Source organism: Porites lutea, chromosome 4 (assembly GCF_958299795.1).
Source record: "Porites lutea chromosome 4, jaPorLute2.1, whole genome shotgun sequence".
Lineage (NCBI taxonomy): Eukaryota > Metazoa > Cnidaria > Anthozoa > Scleractinia > Poritidae > Porites > Porites lutea.
In genome coordinates this window covers 44,779,978-44,800,084 of record NC_133204.1, presented here as the reverse complement: position 1 = coordinate 44,800,084, position 20,107 = coordinate 44,779,978, and the positions used below count along the sequence as shown (strand labels likewise).

The 20,107-nt window shown below is 39.7% G+C and overlaps 3 protein-coding genes across 3 annotated transcripts in view; 2 read left to right on the top strand and 1 right to left on the bottom strand.

Moving 5' to 3' along the window:
• Positions 1-20,107, top strand: part of LOC140933757 (glycerol-3-phosphate acyltransferase 3-like) — a 157,208-nt gene that overhangs the window by 99,701 nt on the left and 37,400 nt on the right. The window lies entirely within an intron of this gene.
• On the top strand, positions 61-7,971 carry LOC140933749 (T-complex protein 1 subunit eta-like). Its single transcript, XM_073383377.1, has 10 exons — positions 61-128; positions 308-461; positions 553-659; positions 1,577-1,702; positions 2,202-2,254; positions 3,544-3,880; positions 4,603-4,736; positions 5,279-5,431; positions 6,303-6,643; positions 7,496-7,971. The coding sequence occupies exons 1-10, from the start codon at positions 123-125 to the stop codon at positions 7,714-7,716; spliced, it is 1,632 nt and encodes a 543-aa protein (XP_073239478.1). The 5' UTR covers positions 61-122; the 3' UTR covers positions 7,717-7,971.
• Positions 8,467-17,317, bottom strand: LOC140933750 (guanine nucleotide-binding protein G(o) subunit alpha-like). Its single transcript, XM_073383378.1, has 7 exons — positions 16,840-17,317; positions 13,764-13,954; positions 12,887-13,053; positions 11,936-12,064; positions 11,358-11,487; positions 10,090-10,243; positions 8,467-9,056 (listed from the first exon to the last, which is right to left on the bottom strand). The coding sequence occupies exons 1-7, from the start codon at positions 16,982-16,984 to the stop codon at positions 8,872-8,874; spliced, it is 1,101 nt and encodes a 366-aa protein (XP_073239479.1). The 5' UTR covers positions 16,985-17,317; the 3' UTR covers positions 8,467-8,871.

Sequence of the window (20,107 nt, the reverse complement as noted above, 5' to 3'; positions counted from 1 at the left end):
TCAGGAATGAGCCTATGAAGGTTTTGGTCAGCGTGAATGGTCATAAGTTGATGCGTGAAAACTAACAAGAAAATCAGTGATTGCGCAGGGACATAGCAGATCCGCCGCCTGACAGCAAAAACATGATGGTAAGAGAGGGATGAAAAATCCTTTTCCATCGTTGATGCTTGACGCCAAAAATTAAGTTTGGTTGAAAATTTCCACAATGCAAAGATTTCCCTTTCTAGTTATAAGCAGTTTGTGTAAATTCTCTCTTTGTAATCCGAAGCTGTTTCACTCACATGTTTGGTGTTGTATTTTTTGACAGCAACCGGGTATAATTTTGTTAAAGGAGGGCACAGATTCCTCCCAAGGCGTCCCACAACTCATCAGCAATATAAATGCTTGCCAGTTTATTGCTGATGCAGTGCGGACAACTTTGGGACCCAGAGGAATGGATAAATTGATTGTAAACAGTTCAGGTGGGTTTCAGTTTGGTCACATTATTATTATTCGATCTTCCGATCTTTTAAGCTTATAATCTTATATATTTCCATTTGTTGGTCGTTCCAGGGAAAGCTACAATATCCAATGATGGAGCGACTATTATCAGCCTTTTAGATGTTGTTCACCCTGCTGCAAAAACTCTTGTAGATATTTCTAAGTCACAAGACGCCGAGGTTTGTATCTTTTTGCCTTTTGTAGTTAGATTTGGCAAGGTGTGTCATGTACTTAGCTGTGCAGCACGATTTGCATCTCTTCTTTCCTCCGGTATTATGATAATGCTGCAATAAAATTAGAAAACTGTTTTGCAAATTTGCCGATCGATTGTAAGTGAACGAGGTCACGCACGTGTGGCCCTGCCTAGCACTCCATCCCTTTTGGGAAACAAGTGGTGACCTCCGAAAGAGCACACAACCTTTAAGCATGAAGGTTGATCCATGGGTGACCAGTCATTTCGCCTTCAAGTCATTTTGCTTATGCGCTGTTTGCTAATGTCTTAAGTTGAGCGTGTGTTTACCTTGTTCTGTCAGCCGTGATACAAAAAAGTGGCATACACTTGTATATACCTTGTTCTTTTCTGATCAGGCAAAAGCTATATATTCCATATTGAACATGTAAAGGTGAAATATTTAATAAACCACAAAAAGGAGAGGGGGGCGGGGCAGGGCCCCCTGGACCCACCCCTAAATCTGCCCTTGGTGAGGGTTTATAATTTTCCTTTGTTTTAAACCTCTTGTAGGCAACCACTTGACACACAGTCTTGCCTCTATGTTTTCAGTCTGTACTAGGCTACTCATCCTCAGAACTTTTAGTGACACTATGGAACTACACATGTTGTTACTTAGAAATTGCATGTAGTAATTCTTTACCAAAAAGTAGATGTTTCGGGACACCTCGAGTAACACTACTGGGGTCTGATTCTCCTAAGCAACCACTTATTTTTTCATTGTGGATGGTTGCTTAGGGGAGGTTTGACTGTAGTGGTAAGTAGCAAGTGAAAAGCCTCTTTTTGTCAAGGGTGGGTGTGGGCAGGGAGGGGATGGCTTTGAAGTTTTTGAATGATGAAGTGTGATGTTATTGTTATCTCCTCTAGGTTGGAGATGGAACAACAACAGTCACTCTTCTTGCCAGTGAGTTTCTCAAGCAAGTGAAGCCTTTTATTGAAGAAGGTGTTCATGCACAAGTGGCAGTGAAAAGTTTTAGGAAGGCAGCAAATTTAGTGAGTTTCAATTCAATGCACACCTGTACTTACAACAAGAGTGCTATTCAGTATTCCAGCTGTTGGGCTTGTGTTTTTGTATTGTAAGTTATGTGATGGGCAAGCCAAGTTTGTAAATTGCTTTCATTTATGACAAAATATTGGGTTTGCTCCTTTCAGTGCTTTGGACTAGTAAACTATCACAACATCAAAGTTGGTCAAATCTGATTGCATTTTTATGACCAGGACCTAATTTCTGGCAAAAGTGTTCCAGCTCAATCAATTCCAAGCTCGCCCATACTCCCCCACCTCTTATCTCTTTCTCCACTCTATAGCAGATATAAAATGTTGCAGTGGGGGCCCCAATTACTTTTGGAAGAGACTGAACCATTTCTTTGCTTTTCATACCTATTTAAGGTTATTGACCAAGTTTAGAACAAGATCGTGACCTTCCTATTTCATTAAGATGATTTTAATAATCTATTTTGTGGTGATATATTAACTTGGCAATTTGTTTTAGGCAATAAAGAGGATTAAAGAAATTGCTGTACATATCAAGAAAGATGATCCAAAGTAAGTCATGTTTTCACCGTCAATGATGTACAATATTCATCACCTTTTATTGTTCTTATTGGTATGCCCATGTGATAGTTTTCGATGTTCATTAACAGTAAGGCTAATTCTTGTGTGGTGAACCTTCTTCAGCAACTGATGTGAATCATACAGCTTGTTTGCCTTATGATATTGTATTACAGAGTAGGGGTTTCAATAAAAATTGAAGTAGCCAGCAGGTTTAAAAAGAGTAACTGGTTGTATGAACAAGGGAACATTAGTCCTCTTTTTCTAGGGGGTTCTCAGGGCGTGCTCCTCCAGAAAATTTTGAAATTTTAAAGCCCTTCAGCGTGATTTCCAGCATTCTTGGGACTACATTGAGTACCAAAAAGAGTGTGTTTTTCACTAAAGAAAATGTTGCCTTTGTTTAAGTGTTATCAGCCTCACAATCAACTCCCACAAGCATTTATCAAATGATGATAACTTGATTACATACATTTGCACATGAACAAATTCTGTGTAAACCTACATGTATAAATAAACGTGTGAAAAATTGCAGACTGAAAATATGCAGTGCTCACATAACTAAAGCATAATATAAAACAAGTATGCCGTTACGTAAACACATCATAATTATGTTTCATGTTTCATTTTATGACTGTATATTATTTGCTTACGACATTACAATAACTATTTGCTTCTTCTTTTGGAAAAAAACAAGCTGACTTCTCTGAGCAAAGTAGCCGACATGTTTCATCGGTCCTCGGTGCTTATTGAAACCACTGACAGAGACAAATGGAGCTTAACCAGCATGAACTGAAGGATACATCCTTCAGTCAGTTTTTTCCTCCATCTTTTTTGTTTTTTTCAGTCAAATTATGGAAGCGTACATCTACAATTGTGGGTTATGTTGTTTCCTTAAAGACACAAACTTCTGTAAAAAATTGTGTGTGCATCATAATACAGATAAAATTAATACTAAGGATAGCCCTGTGATTGATTAACTACTGTATGTTACATAATGCACATTGATGGAAGCTGCAGCATGTATAAAGTTTTGGAGGACTTTTTTTCAAGCTCAGGGGCAGGGCCTACGCTTCTAGAAGTTTGGGTTCTGTCTACTTAATTTGGTGTAGAAAAAGTGCAATGACAATGGCAGGAAAGATGAAATCCTTGGTCACCTTTTTTATTTCCTCAACTGCTTTACTTAAGAATAAATGACAACCCTGACATGATTGCTTCATGCTGCCAATGTTGGACTCCTGTGTGCTTACATGTACATCTATCTCTGCAACTACTTTTTTTTACAGAGAAATGAGAATTTTACTAGAGAGATGTGCTGCTACAGCTCTAAGCTCCAAACTGGTAGCTGCTCACAAGGAGTTCTTCTCCAAAATGGTTGTGGATGCTGTAATGTTGCTTGATGATCTGCTTCCACTCAGTATGATTGGCATGAAGAAAGTGAAAGGAGGAGCTTTAGAGGATTCACGACTCATTGCTGGTGTTGCTTTCAAGAAAACATTTTCTTATGCTGGATTTGAAATGCAGCCTAAAAAGTATAAGAATCCCAAAATAGCACTCCTGAATGTGGAACTGGAATTGAAGGCAGAAAAAGAAAATGCAGAAGTTAGACTTGACAAAGTAGAGGTAACTCACAGCTCAGTGTATAGTATGTTCCAAACTTTGATAGTTTCTCTTGAAGCCCTGCATGTGGATAACCAGTGAAATGCGCAGTGACCACTAAATAATGACTGTTTTTTCAGTGAAAAGAGGAGTGCCTATGACGGTTGCAAACTTCAGAGATGCGACAAATTTTAGGGTCCTTTTATAATATACACCATCTTTTATTTTTTGACTATGATTGATTTGATGCTTTGTAGAGCTGGCAACTACAGGAACTTAAAACTGAATACAGTCGAACCTCACATAAGATTTATTGGTCACTTCTGAGAGGTGGTTATGTACTAGAATAATATTAGAGCATGTGGGGGGTGGAGGGTCTCTTCTGAGGAGAATTCTGAACACATCTACTTTTTGGAGGAGAATTCATTGCATGCATTTTCTAAGTAAGGGTAGGGTTCCACACTCAGTGTCATTAAAGCTCTTTGCCTACTCTGAGTAGTGAAGTACAATATGTTAAAGCAAACATAGAGATCAAATCAGTGGTCAAGTGGTTGCATACAAGATGTCGAAAACAGTGGAAAATTAGAAAAACATTTTTCAGTATTTTGATCTTTTTGTCAAAAAATTGATAAGAATGTGGGATAGGACTCTATTAGTTGTGGACAAGACAGTGTGGCAATGAAAGTATTTGTTGACTTGTTCATTAATGACCTGAAGTGTTGTTTCATTCTGTATGTACACTGTAGGAATATCAGCAGATTGTAGATGCTGAGTGGGATATCCTTTATGATAAACTGGACAAGATTGTTCAAAGTGGTGCTAAAGTCGTCCTCTCTAAGTTACCCATTGGAGATGTCGCTACACAGTACTTTGCAGACAGGTGAGAACTGTTGAAATCAATGACATTTTAGACTTGATGGCTTGGTCCCAAGCAGCCTGAAAAAAGAGCCAAAATTTGGGTGGTTCCCTGCAAAATGGCCTCTGAGGAATGACTGCAGAATTTCCCTACTAATGAGGTGTCACTACCCTTCTTCTGACTGGTTGAGGCAAATTTGCCTTGATGCAGGACCAATCAGAAGTACTACCCAGATCTGGGTAGTGACACATCATCAGTATGGAATTTCTGCATTTGCTCCTCAGATGTCATTTTACAGGGAAACCAGTGATGGTGTCTATTGTCGGCTGTTTTCTTAGGCTTGGTCCCATGAAAAGGAGTTCATTTTTTCCGGAGAATTTCAGCTTGACAGGCTAACTTGATTTTAACAACAAAAAAAAACTGTCTCTTTTCCCGTTGATTTAACCCATATCATGTCACAACGAGACCCATCATTTCCACTTTCATAAAACAGATGTGCCACCATGATGTTGGCATGATTATTTTCTGGTCCTTCAGAGTAATTGTTGATTGTTACTTTTTTTAAGGGACATGTTCTGTGCTGGTCGTGTGGTAGAAGAAGATTTAAAAAGAACTATGAAAGCTTGTGGAGGGGCCATCCAGACGTCAGTTAACAACATGACTGATGGTGTGCTAGGAAGATGTGAATTGTTTGAAGAGCAGCAGATTGGTGGAGAGCGGTATGTGAAAAAGTTGTTTGGGCATTTTGTCTGGGCATTTTTTGCTTAACGGAGGTTTAACAGTTAAAAACGATGAGCCTGCCAGGCAGTCTGCTGTTTAGTAGCCTGTGAACAGGCCTTTGGTTGAGCGGGTAACTAGTAACTGCTATTTTTTTGCGGGTAACCAGTAACTGCTATTTTTTTGCAGGTAACCAGTAACTGCTATTTTTTTGCAGGTAACCAGTAACTGCTATTTTTTCCCCCAAACAAAGAGCCTGTTCACAGGCTACTGTTTAGTGATTTAACCATTTGGTTTCCAGGTAGTCACAAAGCAGCTAGCCAGCAGAGTACTCTGTTGCTACATGTAAGTTAGTAAAAACAAACTTACTGTTAGAGGAACTCCTGGCCAGTCATGAAAAAACCCACACTATCACAACAAGATGATAGGATCGGTAGAGTTATAGGAGACCTGGAAATAAAGGCTGGCAGCTAACAGAAATTAGTACTGTTTGCAGTCCCATATTTTTACGTAAGATAGTTGAGATCGAGTGTTTTGCATTACCTTAGGCTTTAAAATACGTTTGGTTTTAACATAATGTACTGACAGGGTGGGCCCCAGGGTTTTTAGCAGTGGGAGGAGGGAGGAGAGAAAAATGGAAAAGAGAAAAATAGAGAATCCCGCCTCCTCCAAAACCGTTTGCCACCTTCTAAGTTGATCTGATACTCACCCCCAGGCTAGATCCGGTACATTTGAAACCAAAGTGGCTGACTGTAAGGGTAGGCGCCCAATCCCAAAGATAATATTACGGAAAAATAGGGGACCGAGTACAATATGGGAGAAATAGCTTCAAAAAGACATCATTGATACTTATTTTTTGTTGCCACATGTTAGGTATAATATCTTCACTGGCTGTCCTGAGGCCAAGACATGCACTGTTATCATGCGAGGTGGAGCAGAACAGTTCATTGAAGAAACAGAACGATCTCTTCATGATGCAATCATGATTGTGAGACGAGCTATTAAAAATGATGCAGTTGTAGCAGGAGGTGGAGCTATTGAAATGGAGCTTAGCAAGTACCTGCGAGATTATTCACGCTCAATAGCTGGAAAAGAACAGCTCCTAATTGGATCTATGGCTAGAGCTTTGGAAATTATTCCCAGGCAGCTTTGTGATAATGCAGGATTTGATGCAACTAACATTTTAAACAAACTGAGGCAAAAGCACTTCCAAGGTGAGAAATTATCATTGTTATGCACCAGACAACAAACAAGAATCTTGCATCATCCACCTAAATATGATAATTCTTGAAAATTCCACTTAACCCTCTAAGCCCCAGTATCCACATACAAATTCTTCAAACTGATCTCCATACATTTCCTTACGGAATTAGTTGAGAGAATTTGTTGATAAATCAGGGCATTTTCTCTCAGGTGATCATTTTATTAATTGTCATAACTTATCTCTTGACAGTGTATGGATCTTGTGTGGAGAAAATTGATCTTGGTCACTATTGAGACTTAAAGGGTTAATTAATGTACATTACTGTCTTGTGAAAGAGAGAGGGGTTTTGAAGCAAATCAAAACCAGTAGAAAGTAGGTATTAGAATAAACTTAATTTCTCATACCTAGGTAGGGAGATTAAAAGGAAATAGGAATCATTTTGCATAAGTGAAAAATAGAAACTTTTTCATAATCAGAGTTAAACTTACAATTCTTCACTGACAACCTTTAAAATTGTAGATGTAAAAAAAACAGTAGCAAAAAAAACTGTTTTGGTTTTGATTTTGTAAAAGCGCAGCACATTCGAAGCCTTGTAAACTTTCCTGGTGATTGAAATGAAGAAAGATATACTGCAGAGATTCCAAACTGATGACGTTCACTACGATGGGTAGATGCTTCTGGCTGGTCGAAATAAATTTACCACGCGGCGCGACCAATTAGAAGCACTATCCAGGTCTGGGTAGCGAAACGTCATCAGTGTGGAATTTCTGCTGTCGTTTCTCAGACGTCATTTCGCCGGGAAACCAGTAGGTTGTTTTCTTAGGCTAGAGTGTTAATTGTCTTATATTTTCTCTCATTGCAGGGGGTATGTGGTATGGGGTTGACATCAATAATGAAGATATTGCTGATAATTTTGAGTCGTGTGTATGGGAACCAGCCATAGTCAAAATCAATGCCATTACGGCTGCTACAGAAGCTGCTTGCCTGATTCTATCTGTCGATGAAACAGTGAAGAACCCCAAGTCAGGTGGAGATGGTCCTCCTGCAGGTGGAATGGGGAGAGGGCGTGGTCGTCCAAGATGAGAGTTAAAGGATGCATTATTTTAACACTTAGTGTTGCATGGACTGATAATGAGGATTCTAACTTATATTGCTCTTATGGACGTGAAATCGCATCACTTTCAGAAGCATCTCCATTGACATGCCCTGTTGTGACAACACACCATCAACTGAACTGAGTCTCTGGAATACAGATAAAAGAACTCAATAATAGAAGATTTGTTATTTAGAACCCAGTTGCGAGACGTCACTGAATAATAAAAGATTTTACAGGCGTGACTCTTTCCTTTGCTTTTTTTCCCTCTATATGGTAAATGTACGTTGTATTTCAGGGCCTTAGATTATGGTCTTGTGTGATCACCCGTTTGGTCGAGTGTTCTGGTCACAGCCGCATTGATAACCAAAATCATCGTAAAAGAGGTTTGTTAAATTGAAGATGAAGTTGATGTTGAATACTTTCGTGTGTTCTTTAAACTAATGAGAGGGGGAATGATTATATATCTCGTGCTTTCAGGCGGAATGGTGATAATGCTCCCTCGTACCCAGAAGTCTCTCTGTGATGTCTCTCTCGCTGAAAATTTGCGCGCAAAGGAAGGCGGGAAGGAGAAAACGGGCGAGGCGTCGCTTCGCCTCGCATCTTTCTCCTTCCCATGGTCCCTTGCTCTTCGTTACCAGTCACTCGCGTTTCGCGCTCGCTTCTGTGCAGAAAAGGAAGCGCCCGATCAGGAGGCTGGTGATAAGGTGTAACCTGACAAATGCATAAAACTTTCTGGAAAACAAGTTTTATTTTTTATCTTAGTGCAATTAACGATTAAATTAAGTATCTTTATCACGTTTTATAGCCTCAGCGAATCTGATAAAACACGAAAATCGTAGTTCAGCCGGTGAAATTTACCACATCATGATCAATCGCGTTTATAAAGTGCATTTTAGACCCAATATTAAGAAATAACATACCCAAACGCGTCAAATTCCTCAATTGTTATGAATGCGCACTGGAAAACATCTCGGATAAAAGAAAACAGAAAGATTTTCTCAAGCATTTAGACGAAAGAATGCATTTTGTCCATTTTGTTTGCAAGAGTATCTGCAAAAACTGCGCGATACTGTTACCGAAAAAACGCAAAAATTAGCTCAGTTGAAATTAAAAAATGATTTTCAAGCTACTTGCAACATTAACTAGAGAGTGGCAAGTTTCTTGAGATTTATATCAACCAGAATCTCGAACACATCCTTAAGTACTGTTCTCATGAGGTCAGTGTCTGTTGCGCAAGTCACATGTAAATAAACTTTTTTGTTTTCGGGTTTCCTTTTCATGAATAAATCCTGAACGTAGGCGAGAGCTATCTCCGGGTCAGGACCACCTGAAACGAAGAATGTACCGTTAATTGAGGGTCTCTATGGAGTTAATCGTCAGCCGTCAAACGGCCTAAATTTTAACCGTCAACCTTAAAAGGAACCACCCCCTTAGGACTTTTACTTGAATTAAGATAGCGTCAGTGTTGTCCATAAAAAATAGAGCCTGTAGAAACAGGCCTTTTTTCGCGTTATTCAGGCGAGAGAAGGCAAGCGAGAGACAGGCGCACGGCGTGCGGGCTACGTGGAAAGACGCAGGAGAAAATCTTTTATCTTTTGTCTGTCTTGCCATAGTTAATTGAGTGGAATGGTTATGAAACCCGTCAGACTCCTTTGTTATATGTTTTTGTGGACCTGAAAGTGCACAACGTTCAAAAGAATTCCTATCATTTTGATTGTATTGACCAATAAAAACGTTGCATTAATTTATTCCGTAACAATTTGCCAACAGAAAACAAAGGATTGTGCTCTTTCAGGGTGCTTCCAACATAAACTGCAGCACTGTTGTTTTTATCATTGATGTTTGCCGCTTTTCATAACCTGTCTCCTCTAATAACTATGGTCTTGCGATCCAGTCAATCCAGCCTCGTCGCCAGGACCTTTTCCCCAGTTGGCAATGGAGTTCTAAGACTGCCGCCAACTTGCCATTGCTGTCTTCGCTTGTCTGAAAAACGCGCAAAAATAACACCTGTTCTGTAGGCTAATAAAAAAGGAAATTGGTGATTTTAAATTTGCATTTCTACCTCTTTTTCTTGCATATGTTTTAGCGTTCGTTTTCACTCGTCTTAAGACACCGTTGTGCTTACGCGTCTGTTTGCTTTGTGCCTGCGCCGCTGGTAAAAACCAGGCTTATTCAAGTTCAAATACTGTGGTATCGATTACATCCGTATTGGTATCGATCCTCTGCATGAGTATCGGCGATGTTTGGTGTCTGCGCACGTTTAAACGCGCAGAAAACAAATGCAGAGTTGATACAAAATGTTTGACCAAAAACATGATTTAACCACTTTAAGAACAAAAAAACCCCGGATTTTCGCTTACCTTCGTAATCAGGAAAACACGAGGAAAGCTTCGATGTTTTCAATTTTTCCACAAATAGATCGTGCTTATTGAGAAAAAGAATGAACTCTGTGTTTTCAAGGAACTCATTTTGGCTGATTTCTTCGAATAATTCTAAGCTATCCAGCATGGCGTTCTGAAAAATACAGAAAATGGTGTTTAGTAGAGAAACATGATAGAAATAAACGGAATGAGCTCAGTGAAAAGATGTTACGATTGTGGTATTTCGAAAAAAGCAAGGACCTGAAGTGCCCCCCAGGCTCCCGGCTTTTTCGTCACCAGTTTAGTAGCCTCTGTTCCAGGCTCTCAGATAGTGGGGAAGACGCGAAAGAAAAAGGCAGGCGTAAAGTTGGCGGGGTTTCCTCCCGTTTTAGTTTCGTGTTTGCGCTTTCTCGATTCAGCGGACCCGACGATCTCAGAGCCTGGAACAGGCTACCAGTTTAGTCGTGATAGGTCGTGAGGTAGGAGTCGAAACACCGGGAGCTTGGTTGACGAAGTGCCGCAATTCGTTCCCAGGGTTCTCTATTTAACGCGTCATGATGACGTAGTAGAAGTTAATACTATTTGACCGAAAAAAATTAGTTGGGTTACCTTGTTGCTTGATAGAAAACGATTTATTAGCTCATCACCGATTTACCTTTTCTGTTACGCTTGTGGATCTAAAAAGACGCAACTAAGTATCGCGCGGGAATGGAACAAAGGAAAAAGTGAATGGTAACTGACGTTCCGTTTGATTCATACCAACCGGAATAAAAGGATTACCTCAAAACGCATGCGCAGTTCTAAATTTTCGGTTGGAATTTCCAAGAAATGACCTTACCGTTAGCCCTCTAGAGGCGTAATATTTTTAGTTAATAGTAAGCACCCAACGACCTTGGCAGCCTCGTTCCCAAGGGTCTTTCTTTCGTCATCACCGCGGCACAAACCCCCAGATTGAGATTAGCTTGTCAATGAGGCCGGTTCCAGCTGGGCTGCTGTCAGTACCTTTATACAGTAGAACCCCGATAACTCGAGTTCATGTGACTCGAACCACCCGCTGACTCGAACTAAGTCCCATTTATTCTATTCTATTCAAAATTCTATTCTGCCCCCGCGACCTTGTTCTTTTCTGTAAGCTTTTATCGATTTAACAATAACAAATACTTAGGAACTGAAACGAGTCTAGGGATGTGAAACTTTTTTCTAGCCAAGTTTCCTCACTCAGAAAGCTTAAACAGTTAGCTCCACCGGCTCTTCTAACACTGACTTACTGTGTTTTCGTCTTCTTCCACGAACTCATCGTAGCTGCTTAACGACGCAAAAAACACAACTGCTGTAACACCTTCAAAAAAATGAATCCACTTTTTGCGTTGACTTTTTTGTCCTCCGACGTCTATTACTCTGTAAACGGAAAAGAAGCCCAATTCAGGAACAAAGTCGCAACGACTGCACCTCAGATCACTTGAGGAATGTCTTCAGTGAATCTATAACGCTGATATATTTACGGTTTTTTAACTTATCAAAAAAGCTTTCCGCGTCTGTTGACTAGTTCACTTTGTTTTTCCCAAAACGAATGATTGACCTTTCCCATCCTCGATCGGGATTCGAGTTTTCAGCAAGTTCATTTATTCAAATGGTACCTTCCACAATTTGCGTTGAGACTGCAGGGTTTGTACGAGATACGAATCGAAGTTTAAATTTACGCTTTGAATGAATTAATACCAGTATAACTAGGATGAATTAATGAGCCTTTATCAGAAAATTCAACAACCAATAACTTTCTATCCAGCATTTAAACTTATCACGCTCGTAATCTCTTGTAAAATATGTATAGGTACTGTATAGATACCTGTATTGGAAGTTGTTTACTGATATTTTTTTTTCCTCTACTCCTTGTGTTGACTGTCTGGCATGAAGAATATCTTCGTGTGTTGGGATGTAGTCCGGTTGAGACAACCGCTCAAGATTTTCAAAAAAGCTGACAACAAATAAAACATGAGGCAGCATTAAGCTCCGAAAACTTGCGCGTGCGACCTACAGTTTGGCAACAAGGTTGTGTTTCACTGGAAAAAATCCGGATCTGCATACATGTACATGAACCTAAAACTGATTCTGTGTTACTTCGTATGAATCCAGAAATAGTTTCGGAATTCTTTCGATTAAAATTCAGCGGGTTCAATCTGAATCCAGTTACTCTGGAGTCGCGTTCATTAGCAGTTCTTTGGGACAGATTCGTCATAAAACATTCTTCCAAGCAAAAGCACAACAACTTTCGGCGGGAGCGCAAAAAGCCTTTTGTCTCCATGATACGGCTGCTATAAAAAATTTCAGTGAATTCGGATGCTTCGTAACTTAGGAGTAAAGATATTCTTAACCAGTTTTTATCGTTACCCTAGCTTGAATCTCTATTTGGGTTTTTATTTTTAGAGAAACACAGCCTAAATACTACAGAACCTTGCTCGAAAATACAAACAAACAAACAAACAAACAGAAAACATCGGGGGCTCATTTTTGACGTAATGTAAAAGGAAAAAGCTGATGAGTTGGGTGTAATATGTTACCAAGCCAGGTCGAGACTCGGACCAGGGCCATACAAAATCACAGCGAGGAAGACAGGGTAAGTTTATTTTAGCAAATGATTTGACGGGAGAGGGAGTAGCAGCCATTTCATGCATGTGTTTTAGAACAAACCGTTAGAGGAGAAAGCTTAACTTTGAAGTCATAAAAGTTCAGATTGAAGTCAGATAGACTACAATAAAGCTACATATGAAGTATTTCCGTCACTGATGAATTCACTTACTATTTAGCGGAATCTTCGATGTAAAATAGATTTCTCTGATCATAGCAGGTTTGCACAGAGGGATCATTCCAGAATTCTGTCAACAGTGGAACTCTGTCTTGAAGCGAAAAGTTGTTGTTCTCATTATCCTCTGAGCTGGAGTTTTCTAATGATTCCTCCGTAAAATTCTACATGAATGTTAAAAAAAATGGAAGTTATTCTTAATCCATTGTGCGGCTGATTCCAAGAGCGGGCAAGATAAAGCGAATCCTGTGTTCTGATTGGTTACCCGAGCGGATCCGCTCGGGATTTCCCACGTTGGTCGGCTTGGTCCCGCAAGAAAAAGTTCTCTCTTTGGCCAATCATATAATAAATTCTTTATTGACCAAGCATGTTAGGTCAAGATAGCTGGGTATTGGCCTCGTTCGTTTTTGTGACTTTGCCTCGGTCCATGAAAACGCAAAAAGGAACTTGGACAATATCCAGGCATCTTGGCCTCACGCTTGGTCAATAACGCATATATATTGACTTCGATAAACTAGTACCGCACAATTCTTAGCCTGCTCATTTGTATGATAAGGAAGGAGGAAGGGGAGTTATGGCGCACAAAAATGGCACAGGCGCTCAAGGCGCCTGAACGCATGATTCACAAAACGTTCGGAGGCCGAGGCCCTCATCCCCAGATCACGCGCTTCTTATTTTCGCTTGGAGAGAGTCTTGGGCCGAGAGGCTAGGCTAAGTGAACATCTGCTGGAAGGATACTCCGCCCTTGAAGTCATAACATAGAAAATGTGTAAAATGTCCGTCGGGAGTTTAAAAAGTAGCCGTTCTAGACTACGAGGCCGGGGGTCGTTGGCAGAGATTTGACTAGGGATTGTAATGAATAGAAACTACACACCTTGGTTCTCAAATCGTTGTTTTCAAAAGTCAACCCGATTTCATCCATCCCTTTGACGATGTTAGCGATTGCTGAGCTGATGTTCTTATAAATTATTGGCTTGAATGCTTTTCTCTCCTCTTCCGTGTAACCATTGTCATAGACGATGCGCAGTTGTTTGAGAAAGGTTGTCTTTCCAGAGCAACCCGAACCTGAAAATTAGCAGTGGGAAATTAAGGCCTCATCCAGATGTACGGAGATTTTTTTCTCCGTTTTGAAAATAAAAAAAAAATACGTGTCTACGCATATTTGGCGAATCCTTTTCGCCAGTCCACACAAAACGCTGTTCGCCTAAGCTGTTCGAAGTTATACGATTGCATGCCTTACAGAGCATGCGCTGTATGATGTATGATATTGTGGTATTTGTTTCCGTCAGCCCACACGTAAACGATAAGCCGGCGTTTTAATAAAATCTCCACTCTGGAGGACGATTAATAATTTGAAAAGCTGTGTTTTTGGTGACAGTCGCCCTTCTCATAGCCAAAAAAAGGTTTCACCAGATACGTGTGGACGATAGGTCAAACACAGAGAAAAAAATCTCCGTTTTCAAACAAAAAAGGACAAAAAAAGGATGTTGCTTGAAAAGGCAATCACACCGGCCCGGTCCGGAAAGTGTTGAGGGCCCTATAGCTAAGCTTGCAACCCTCGTGGAGCGATACTGGCAAGATCTACTTATAAAGATCCTCTGAGATTATTTTAGCGTCTTTTTTAACAGCCTAATATGTGATCTCGATCGGCCGCGATGAATGCTAAAAGTACTACAATGGTAGCTCAGAGCTGTAGTTTCCTTTCTAGAAGCTGAGGAACTTGTGCTAATTCCAAGTGAAGTGCATGTTACTCTTTGAGACCTACTGGAATTACTATGATTTATAGGGAAGTCTAGAAGTGGTACGTGTAAGCTAAGATTCAGGTGCGGCCCCAGAGGTTAAAAACCTTACTCTATCATCTACTGTTAGGCTAAGATTGTCCATTTAGAACCCTTTTACATAAGAACCAGTTTTAGCCTACAATTTTGAAACAGGTTCTTATTTTGAGAAATTCAGTCAAACACTGAAAACAAAAATTTAATAGTCGAGTAAATGAAGATAGAACCACCCGCGTAATAATTGTCTCTTTTAATTACAATACCAATACCAATACCAATATGTGGCAACAGAACACAAGTGGAAAGTAAGTGAGGGACCTGACTCTATGACAGTACCATGTTTGGCCCAGCGGCAACACAGTACCATGCTTTAATGTTGTTTTTGTTCTGTTTAACTTAAATAACTTTGAATAAACTTCCTAAATGTCCTTAACAGGCTTGGATTAAAGGGATTTTTGTAACATTTTATGCATGCAATAACAAAAATAGGCCCAAAATAGGCCACACCCACCAATGACAAACCCCTTATTTATTTTTAGAAATAAAAAAACTGTTTTAGAACCTGAGTAGCCTAATTTTCCAGTTAGCACCATTTTTATAAGAACCTTCTTAGGCTAGCTTGGAAAAGCTTAGGTTCTTATACGCGGGTTTTTACTGTATGGGATCAGCAACGACTTCGGGAACGGCAACCGCATTGATGTTGAAAGTTCAGAGTTAAAAACTCAATTCAATTCGCGTTCTTTTCAAAAACTTTATCAAAACTATACTCACTCACTTAAATCTCAAATGCAGGTGAATTTTCCTGTGTTGAATTTTTGGTGACCCCACCCCCGACCAAGTTTAGAAAGAGTGAAAAATTTAATTCTTTGTCGCGTACATGCCGTGTCCGATTTCTTTTTAGTCGTTCTCGGCTTTGCCATCGCAGTCGCCAGCTGGTCGCCGTCGTTGTTGCTAATTTTTTCCATTAAAAACCGACCACAAATATGTCAATTTTAGTCAAAACAAACAAATTCACAAAGAAATCCTATGCAGCAATTTTTTCTCATGTTTTCTTGCTAAACTTTACATGTAAGAGGAACGCAAGGAACTACAAAACATTGTAAAACGGAACTTATTTTCAAAATTAACTGAACATTTGTTTGGCATCTTGGGAAGTCACTTCAACACTCTTCCATGAAAAAAAACAAAAATCCAAGACTTTTTAAGTAAGTTTTGTGGTTGTTGTATTGATTTTGTTTTTGTTTTTTTGATTAGATTCTGATTTCTATGTATTTTTGACAATGAAGCGAAAAAAAAACACTTTGAATAATGGGTCACTACAATATACCTGATTCATCAATATATTAATGCTCAACAGATATTAATAGCTTGCACTTGTAGAGTTACTATATTTCATCATTTGCCAATCTATAAATTTAAATTTATTCCGTTTTAATTTGAAATCATAATTGGATGTCATTTTCCCAACTTTCTTCTGGTTTCTGAACGCTATTAATTATTAATAATCACCGATGCGAAAAATATTAGCTGAATAACCATTTTGGGTATTTTGTAAAATTTGTACCGCCAAAAAGCGAAAGCCTATGATTTTATGTTCCTGGTAAAATTAGAACTATTTTCGAAAGTATACAATATGCAAATGTTAAGTGTTTGTCAGCAAGTTGTCTAGTTAAAACATTTTTTCACTTTCATACTGTCTCACATTATCTTAAGGGGATTAGAGTTTTTCGCGAATGAGTCTTAATAAGAATAAGTTCTACATATCTGTAGTTCACCAAATAAGAAAAGAAAAAAACAATTCACCGACGTGCCCTTTAAAATCAGTTAAGCTTATATATATTTAATGCGTTATATCGGAGGTGAATTTTGATTTTCAATAGCTGTAAATTGTTTTGTCGCTGTTTACTTAAGAACGGCTTTCTTTGAAAAAGTAGGTATGGAACAATTCTCAAAGAGGTTTTGCCGATCATGATATGACTAGGGTAGATGCTTCACGAGGCAAACTAGGACACTTTGCCCCTCCATGAATTTTATATCTGGGAGCTTGTGAAAGTTGGCTACATTCCGTGGTAATAGGGCAACAATATTAAGGAACAGATGACCGAATATACACCCGTTAACGAGCCGACTATAGTAACAGCGGAATTTACTAGATCCTAATGCTATGCTTACCTAAAATAAGTATCTGAACTTCTTTTTCTTTTAATTCTCTTTCCTCGTCCAACAGTGCGTCGATATCCCTGCTTCGCTTGAATGCAGCCTTCAGCTCGCTCGGCTTGAGGTTCGAGTCAGCCCTCTGGAGTTGTTCTTCGGCCATGTTTACAATAGGGAAGCGATTTCACACTTTCAACATTACCTGTCACAAGGCTTTGTCCGAACAAGCGGTCCAACTGATCAGGCAGACAGACTTGATAGTTACACGGCTACTAAGAATATAAACAACTATACTTGCCAATAAGGACATAAAATTACCCACAACGGTGCCATAAATTGCCTCGGGGAAAAAAACCGGAAAACCCTTCGTGAAAATTGAGCAATACGGGGCAATCTCGAACGTGCGTTGAGTTCGTTTTGCGCGTTATTAATTCATTACTTAGCCGAGAAAACGACACTGAGTTTAGCACCCAAATTTGAATAACAAAGTCCTCCGAATCCTTTGACCAATCATGTTCGAAGAGTAAATCGGGGGGTTTTGTCTTTCTGTCCACCGGCCAAAATTCATTTGCAAAATGTTTACAGAAGACTACATGTCCTTTGCACTTTCGTTTTTACAATAAGAGCTTTTAGAATCTTATGGCAACGAGTTAGATCAGAGCACCTTTTCAGTCAGTAAAAACCAACTATGCATATCTACTTCCAGGCATAGATCGACAGCATGTTTATCGGTTTCGGCTTCTTTTGAAGGTTACGGTTGGAAAACTGCACAAACGTTTGACCAACAAATGGAAAAAAAAATAGAAAACAGAAATAAGAATTGGATCAGAAATGAAGAAAGCGAGGTGTTATTTATCTCGATCCGGGCGTGACGAGACAGCAGTTCTAGCACCGAGATAACTAAAAATAGAAGTCACGGACGTGCAATAAATAAGGTTTTTGCAAAACCAGTCCAAAATATTGTCTTGGTGAATTGAAGTGCGCGTTGCTGAAGTGAAAAAAGAAAGGTCAACCTTTTTACTTGGTTCCTCTTAATAAAAAGTAAAAATGTTCACTTTTTCTCACTTTATTTGAAACTATAATGAAGTGTCTGTTGAGTGACACAAGTCTCTGCCTGGCCCTCGTGCATCTCCTAATATACCCTCCTTCCACGGCTCTATCTCTTTCCATTTTAAGGTTAATCACGAGAATATATTCTGTATATTAGATGCAAAACAATAAAAGAGGAAACATTTTTAGGAGATTTGGCTGTCTTAGATTACGTTTAAGCCCTTTCATTGACCGATAACAGGTTGTTGAGTTTCTTAATAGCAGAATCATTACCGGAAGAGTGTTATTTGCAATTTATTTTGCATCCAGGCCACCTGCGCGGCAAAAACAAACATCATCATTTTTCTTTCACTCATACCCCTTTTTTATATTCATGTTAATGGGGCAATAAAAGCCACAGCATGCACAGCTGTTCCATATGTATTAGGAGGACTCATTAGTATATCACACAGGTACAGTCGACTCCCGATAACTCGAAACTTCAAGGGAAATCGAAAACAGTTCGAGATATCAGGAGTTCAAAGCAAATAACAGGGAATAAGGAACTGATAAGCAAATGGATGGCGAGGGAATGCAACTATCATGCACACTTTACTTCAAGGGCAGCAAGAAATATATTAATATTTCAGATGTTTTGAAAAAGAAATTGAGCATCAAAGCGCTCAACATTGTATTTGAATTGGACTGACAGAAAAGTGAAGTTTCAAGCTTAAAGAGAAAGAATACTCGTTTTTGTTAGAGAACTGCAGTTCACTGCGTTTTTTTCGAATTATCACGCTCCTGTAAATTATCGAGGGTTTATCGAGGGTTCGAGTTACCGGGGTTAAAATCACAGTAAATGCACAGGTAGCCCAAGCTGGAAGGGCATCGGCATTGTTGCGTAACATTCGAAATATAAGGATTTGTATAGGGGAAAAACCTATCGTTTCTGTAACCTACGAAAATGAAAAGATTCAATAAAAAAACAGCTTACATTACACAAAATGTGTGTTACGTCTCTTCTGTGTGGTCCATGGGCCGATTTATGTCCGTTTTATGGGTTGTACTGTAAACGGTTTTATCCATCTATATAAGGTTTACCAAGGTTGGGGACTCCAGCGAAGCGGCCCGAAGGATCCACCGAAGGAAAACGGCCGTAAATTCGCTCCAACGGCTCCAAATTCCGCCGAGGAAACACACGACAGTTCTGCTTGCCATTCGCGATCTTAGTCAAGACGCATTTGCACCGAGAGCGAAGCGAATTTTCATGTTGTTCTTTCATCAAAAAAATTTCCCCTTTTTTTTATCTCTCGCTCTAGATCTCTGTCGCCCTTTTTCTCGTTGAGCTTCACTGGCCTGCCGCCTACTTTCTCTTTTTCTCTGTCTTTCTCTTGCACTATATTCCAAATTTGAAGACATGACAATGAATCTAAGCCGTTAATACTTAAGACAACACGGATACAGAAACAATTTCCGCTTTCCGTTTTCGTCTTTATTGACTCTTTGGATGTCTCTGCTTTACAAGACGCCATTGGCTATGCATGCGATTTCCCGCCAAAATAACATCGAGTTGCATTTTGTTACCATACCTGTTGATTGAGTTATGTTACATTGGTTTGCCTGTGGTGCTGACGAACGGTCGGGCGGGAGGGCGTTCGGTCACGTGATTTCCTCGGACGGGTAGATTACTTCAGTTTCTTACCCATGGTGCTCCCCTGCGCGTGCTTCGCGCGCGAGAGCTCCGCTAGGGAGAAAATCCGACGGAAATCGATTTTTGTTCGAGTTTGCTCGAGATTTGAGTTATGGAAGGTTCGACGTGTTATCAGGACTCGACTCTAAGAGCAATCTCGTTCCCAGAGGCCGCGATCCTTTTGTACAGCGACGGGGATCACTAAGTACCTACCACTAACAGCGTCCGTTACCCCATCCGCTGCCCAAAAGTAACGGAGGCTCTAGGGATGAGACTGCTGTAAGTGTCGAATGTAGTATATGAGTTCTGAGCATGCGCACATCATCAAAAGAAACAAATTAAACGTTATTTCATTCAAATTTATAATATCTTTTGAATTAGGTTTGCTTGACCAGTTGCTAATGTCTGCCTGAATTAAAAGAGGACCTACCAAGGATGACTTTAGTTCTTTTAAGGAGTTTACGAGAACGCGACGGGGACTCCAGTTAATGAGATGGTTTCAGTTTTGCACTTGAATCAAAATTCCTGACACATTTTAGCCTACGCTGTAGGCGTTCAGAAGGGAAG